General features: G+C 54.6%; 1 protein-coding gene across 2 annotated transcripts; it reads right to left on the reverse strand.

Moving 5' to 3' along the window:
* Nucleotides 1-332: 332 nt before the first annotated feature.
* On the reverse strand, nt 333-5,433 carry GHRL (ghrelin and obestatin prepropeptide). Of its 2 annotated transcripts, none has more exons than XM_013981924.3 (5): nt 5,303-5,433; nt 4,734-4,852; nt 4,403-4,516; nt 1,363-1,471; nt 333-485 (listed from the first exon to the last, which is right to left on the reverse strand). In XM_013981924.3, the coding sequence occupies exons 2-5, from the start codon at nt 4,842-4,844 to the stop codon at nt 466-468; spliced, it is 354 nt and encodes a 117-aa protein (XP_013837378.1). In that variant the 5' UTR covers nt 4,845-4,852; nt 5,303-5,433; the 3' UTR covers nt 333-465.
* Between the last annotated feature and the right edge of the window lie 1,393 nt (nt 5,434-6,826).

Genomic DNA, 6,826 nt, shown 5'->3' on the forward strand with positions numbered 1-6,826 from the left:
CTTGCTGACCGGTAATGAGCTCTCAGTGCAACTTGGCACTCAAGATGCTCTGATATTTAAAGGAACTTGGTTTTTCTTCTTTTCACCTCCCACTTGCCCCTCCTCCCCTCTCCCCCTGTCCCCCTCTCCTCCACCTCCCTCCTCCCCTCCCCAGTCTGATATCTCTGTATGTGTTGGTCTCCTTTGGTTTTCTAAAGCATGCACACCGGGCCTTGCTACATGTTTCTTCTTTTCCTGTTGACCATAGACCAAGAATGGGAGAGGGGATTTTTTTGTTTTTCAGTGAAATATGAAATCTTCCTGTGGGGTGAAATAAACATTTTGAAGCTTCAGCATCCAGTCTGAATGTTTATTCACCTCCCAGGCTAGCGTCCCTCAGAGCTGGGTGTGATAGTGGAAGCGTCCTGGAAGCCAGGTGAGCCCTTAGGAAGCTGGGAGAACAGAGGTGGCTGGTCTCAGGGACAATCACTTGTCGGCCGGGGCCTCTGAAAAGCAAGAGATCAAGTCAAAATTCTGTGCTGTTCTGCCATTGCCATCAGAGATGGCTTTTCTGGAGTTCCCTGGTGGCCTAGTTCCTTAAGGATCCAGGGTTGTCACTGCTGTGGCTTGGGTTCCCTGGCCTAGGAACATTGGCATGCTGCACGCATGGCCAAAAAAAAAAAAGAAAAAGGAAAGAAAAAAAAAAAAGGCTTTTCTTCCACAGAGTGACTTTGGAGGTGGTAGTGTGTTGTAATGGGGAAGCACTGGCCTCGAAGTGTGGACTGTGCCTTGGGCAAGTCCCCTAAAAGCGGGAGGTCCTGGAATGAATCCACCCCCACCCCACCCCCCAGGTATGGGGACAACTGTTTGGGAAAGAGCAGTTTTTTTTTTTCTTTTTCAGGGCAGCACTTGCAGCATAAGGAGGTTCCCAGGCTAGGGGTCAAATCGGAGCTGTAGCTACCGGCCTACACCACAGACACAGCAATGCAGGATCTGAGCCGCGTCTGCAACTACACCACAGTTCACGGCAATGCCAGATCTTTAACCCACTGAGTAAGGCCAGGGATCGAACCTGCATCCTCATGGATGCTAGTCAGATTCGCTAACTGCTGAGCCACAACGGGAACTCCCGGGAAAGAGCAATTAAAGGCCCTTTTTTATTTTTTGGCTGCACTTGCAGCATGTGGAACTTCCCAGGCCCACACCACTGCAGTGACCCAAAACTCTATAGTAACAACACTGGATCCTGTGCCACAGAAGGCCACAGAAGCTCTTTAGAGAGGCAGGGATGGGGAAGGAAATTTCTGTTTTGTTACCCATAGATGGGCTCACACTGGGACTCCCAGGAACTTGGAATTGACCTTAGCCGGGACGGGGACTTACCATTGACCTCTTCCCAGAGGATGTCCTGGAGAAATTTCCCCAGGGGCTGGCCGTGCTGGTCGGACTGAGCCCCTGACAACTTGATCCCAACATCACAGGGGGCGTTGAACTAGGAGGAAGACCATTGTCAGAGCTCACACCCTCCTGCCCCTGCCACCCAGCCCCCGCCCACCTCCCAGAGGAGGCCCTGGGCTCAGGAGAGGGAGAGAAGGGCCTGGGGCCTGAGGGCACCACTAAGGGGCAGCTCAGCCGGGTACCCTCCTTCCTGGTCTTACCACCCCGCCGTCTTCAGGAAACGTGCTTGGTACCCCTTTTCTTACCTCTGACAAAGCTACTGGAGTTCTCTAGATGCTTTTCCCACCCCTTGCAGCTTGGGAAGATGTAAAGTTCATTGACCAGTGGTAGAGCTTCAGGCCTGGCATGGTGATTTGGGGGCAGGGGGTCTATCTGGTGTACACAGTGCTAGCCTTGGGGATGGTCTCTGCACACCCCCCTTTCCAGGTGACATTTCTTCTCATCTGCACAGGCCTTTCCTTGTTCTGTGGGAAACTGGACAGGAAGCTGATCTTTTCCAAGGAAGATGCTCTGAACCAAGTTTGTTCTTCCTGTGCTTCCATCTCTTCTTCCCTTCTACAGTGAGGATGTTCCATTTCCCCTACTTTCTCGGCATCCCAAAAGATGACTTATTGGAGCTCACAATTTCCTTTTTTTGGGGGGTGCTGTTTAGGGTCACACCCTGGAATATGTAAGTTCCCAGGCCAGGGGTCAAATTGGAGCTGCAGCTGCCGACCTACACCCCAGCTCACGGCAACGCCAGATCCTTAACACACTGAGTGAGGCCAGGGATTGAGCTTGTGTCCTCACAGATACTAGTTGGGTTTGGTACCTCTGAACCACAACAGGAACTCCCTACAGTTTCCCTTTAAAAAAATTTTTTTTTCCTGCTGTACCCATGGCATGCAAAATTTCTGGGGCCAAGGATCAAACCCAAGCTACAGCAGTGACAGCGCTGGCTCCTTAACCCAATAAGCCACAGGGAACTCTCCTTTTTAAAAGTTACCTCCCAGAGTTTCTGTTGTGGCTCATTGAGGTGAGAAGCCACCTAGTATCCATGAGGATGTGGATTTGATCCCTGGCCTCACTCAGTGGGTTAAGGAGCCAGTGTTGGCATAAACTATGACATAGTTTGAGGAGGCGGCTCAGATCCACTGTTGCTGTGCTTGTGGTGTAGGCGAGCAGCTGTAGCTTTGATTTTACTCTTGGCCTGGGAACTTGCTTATGCCACAGGTGTGGCCCTAAAAAGAAAAAAAAAAAGAAAAAATTTACCTCCCCATCTTGTCTCTGCCATGAAGGTGGAGTGAGTGGAAATGACATGATTGATGGGCAGCCGGTGGGGGGTGGGGGTGCGGGCTCCATTCCCTCCCTTCAGTAAATACTCATTTTCCTTCCACCCCTTTGGTTGATGTGGGTGGTCAGGTGACCTCAGCCACATAAGCACCGATCAGGAAAACTGCCAGGCTGGTCTGCACCCTGGCAGACCAGGAGAGAGGCAACTGGCGGAATGCGTGGCTGCCATTGGCTGGGAGAATGGCTTTGAATGACTTGAAAAGGCCCCCTTGGCTTCATTGTCTCATCCGGTCAGTGGGAGGATGGTGGGACTTGGTTTCAAAAGCCTTCCAGCTCTGCAACTTGATTTAGGAAAACATTTGGAGTGGTGGAGGGACCTGTGGTGGGTGACGAGGAACCCCAGGATGGGGGAGGGGCTTGGGGAGCATGGTCAGAGTTCTGCGGCCTGGGTCACAGGTTTCCCACCCTGCGTCTGGCACCCCAACTCCTCAGTCCCTTCAGACTTCTGGTTCTAGTGGAGGCAGTGCCTGCCATTTCCTCTGTGCAGTCTGGAAAGTTCCATCCATGAGTCCTCAGCCACTGAAACTTCTTCATCTGGGCTAACTAAGGCTCCTCTGGCTGGGGTGCAGCTGGGTCCTACTGGACTGAGAATACTCACTGGAAAAGTTCCCTGCTCTTAGTCTAAGGATCTTTAGGCCACCAGGTGGGAAGGTGGCAGGTGGGGCCTCAGGGGTGTGGAAGAGGTGCCTGGGAGGGGCAGAGGGCATGGGTTGCAGAGCTGATCCTCCAAAAGGCTGGGGTAGATAGAGGGTGGCTGAGGTGGGACAGTGAGAGGTGCCCCTGGGCTACCTGCTCTCTGCCAGACCAGTGATGGGGAGACAGGCCTGGGGACTGGAGGGACCCAGACCATCCGTCCCATCTCTGTCCCACACCGCCTGTGGCCTCTCAGACAGGTGAGCCCCCCTCTGTCTGGGCCTCTGTTCCTCATGTATAAACGAGGATGAGGTTCTATAAATGAGATGGGGTTCACTGAGAGCTGGAGCTGCAGCAGGTCACCTGTCCAGGGTGCCACCTCCAGTCCCAGGTAAGGTCTGGGAGGCCCTGAATCAACCAAAAAGTTTTCTTCAGGGAAAGGCCTTCAGTCTGTGACCAAGTGTTCCTTCCTGGGTGTCTGTCTCCGCACCGGATTTGCCGGCTTCCCGCTGAGATAGCCTGGTGTCAGCTGGCCCCCTTCTCCCCCTTGCCTCTTATAGCAAAGTCCCTTAGATGTTTGCCTGCTGATGGATCAAGACTTCACAGAGCCCAATTGTGGAGAGTCAACTTTTTTTTTGATTTTTGGGGCCACACCCGTGGCATATGGAGGTTCCCAGGCTAGCTTCAGCTGCCTGCCTACATCACAGCTACAGTGACACGGGATCCGAGCCACATCTGTAACCTGCACCACAGCTTATGGCAGTGCCGGATTCTTAACCCACGGAGCAAGGCCAGGGATCGAACCTGTGTCCTCATGGATACTAGTCGGGTTTGTTAATGCTGAATCGTGATGAAACTCCAAGAGTCAACTATTTTCAGGTTATTTTCTCTTTCTTGAGTAGCTGGACATTGAGTCCCTGTGGACAGGCATCTCCCCGCACCCTCCACTCCCTCATCTGCTCACCCACTATGGAAAGCCTAAAACTGCAGAGGGACCCACCCGGATTTCCAGCTTGTCCTCCGTGCCTTCCACCTCACCACTGTCTTCTGGGCCGAGCCAGCCTTCCAGGGCCCGGGGCTTCAGTTTGGCTGCTGGCTTCTTGGACTCCTTTCTCTGCTGGAAAGAGGAACTGCTCTCTTGAGGCCCTAAGATGCCCACCCACCCCCACTACTTCCTTCCAGAAGCAGAGCAAGGTATGGGCCCCCTTGCAGATCCAGAGTCCTCCTTGGGAGAGGCCTGAAGCCCAGAGCAGGTGAGCCCAGGTCCCAACTCATGGAAGGGCTGGGATGAGGTACCCGCCAGAAGCCGGGGCTCTGGGGAGACGTCTTACCTGCACTTTCTGGTGTTCGGGGCTCAAGAAGCTGGAGCCCGCCATGGCCAAGTCTGCCATGAGGAGCACGCTGAGGAGCAGCAGGCTGCAAATGGTCCCCGTGGAGGGCATGGCCTCAGCTGGCAGGGAATAGGCAGGCCTGGAGTGGAGGAGTGTTTGGGCAGCATGCCCCCCTCCCCATGCCTCAGAGTCCAGCAGACAGGGTAGGAGCCTTCGACCTGGGACTGTGACTGCCGACTAGAGCACCTGTACCACCTGCCTCCCCACGGTAGGAGCAGTGGAAGGCAGAAGGAATATTTGGGGACAGAATACTTGGCAGTGGGATGCCCATGTCCTTTGTCCCAGGCCCCAAGGACCCTGGATCAAGTTTCTCGAGGAAGGATAATGGAGCTGAAGTGGCAAGGTCCCAGGAGACAAGGCCTGGGGCAGCTCCTAAGTCCAGCTCTGAGCAGCCAGGCTGCCCCAGGTCTTGTGATCTCCCCATGTTCAGATGGGCCTGCGGATGCCCAGCAGTCTAGATGAGTTCAACCCATAAACAGACCCACACAGGAAAGGCGGAGGGGGCTTACCTGGGCTTCCTGGCACAGGTGGGGCCCTGTGGCTGTCTGGTCTTTATATAGGCAGCCTGTATTTGTTTTAAACCAGCAACCCCCCAGCATCAGGGCTGATTTACATTCCTTGGGAACTAAAAATGCTCACATCCTCTGGGTGGAAATCAACAGCAGAGGTTAGATGCCCTGAGAGATTGCTGGGTTGGCGTGGGTGGCACACCTGCTCCTCCTGTCCTCAAGCGCCCCTGGCCCTAGTTGAGGTGGGAGGGAAGACAGTGGCTCTGAGTCTGGCCCGGCCTTGCTGCTCTGGGCCTTTGCTCTTGCCCCTTTCTGATAACCCCCTTCCTCCCTGGATGGAAGGGGGGATCCTCACTCTGGAGCTTGTCTAGCCTCGACCCTTGCTGCTCCCCACAACGGGTGCTACTCTGGCTGACCCCCTCAAGCACACAGAAGCTCAGCCCGTGGACTATTCACACCTCCCAAAGGGCAGTCCCATTTCGCAGATGAGGGAGCTGTGGGGGAGCAGGGCAGGGACCTTCTGTAACAGGGGCTGAATTCCAGTCCTTTCTTTGGGGTGGTGGTGATGGCTCTGCTCAGCTTGGTTTTAGTGCTTCGGCTTGCCTCCCCTCTCCTACCAGATTCTGAGAGGGCACAGAGGGGCCTGGAGGCAGGAAGCTGTGACCTGTACTGCCCCAGGTCACCACTCACAGACTGGCCTTGGGCAGATCACTCAGCGCCTTCCTGTTCCGGGCTGCGTCTCAGGGTGGTTTTGAGGATTAAATGAGGTGATAGGTGTGAAATCCTTTATAATGCATCAAGTATGGTGCTGGTGACGACTGCTTTTTGTATGTTGGCCGGTATATGCCTGTTGCACATTCTTGCATAAAGAGTTAATTAATGTTGTGAGGGATTCCTTACCTGTCCAGAGCGCTTCACTGCACTGGCCCAGGCAGTGGCTCCTCAGGGCTGGTGTTGTCTGTGCAGATCAGCTAGTGTTTCAGAGGGTTCGCTTGTGGCTGGGCTCAGCAGGGAAGGCGCCACTGCAGGCAGAGGGCAGAGTGGAGGTGAACAGAAGGTGGGAGTGTAGCCTGCTTGTGGCTATGGTGACAAGGATGGGTGCTTGGAGGAGGGTGGCAGTGGCGACGGGGGCCAGAGGGTGGGGTCATAAGGAAAGGCCTAGAAGGTAGCGCCAGGTTAGGTTAAGCGAAGTTTTGGAAGCTGCTGGCACAAGGAGTTTGGGCTCTATCTGTAGGAGTGGGGACACTAAGGCTCTTGAACCGGGTCGAGACAGGACAAGATCTTAAAGACCTGGGAGGCCGCACCTCTTATTTCACTGAGAGAAAAACTGAACTCCAGGAGGGCCACACTGGCCCCAAAGCTGCACAGTCATCAGTGGTAGTGCTGGCACGTCCAGCCCGGTTCCTGGCGGCCGTGCACAGCTTTCACTGACTCCCCATCTTGCTCCTGCAGTGAACCTGGGTTCCCAGGAAAACCAGCCCGCTCTAAGCAGGACGGGGTGGTGGCAGGGGACCCTGTAGACAG

This window comes from Sus scrofa, chromosome 13 (genome assembly GCF_054392235.1).
Source record: "Sus scrofa isolate SSC_HxYL_T2T_F1_AM1 chromosome 13, Sscrofa_HxYL_maternal_Yorkshire_Landrace_v2.0, whole genome shotgun sequence".
Lineage (NCBI taxonomy): Eukaryota > Metazoa > Chordata > Mammalia > Artiodactyla > Suidae > Sus > Sus scrofa.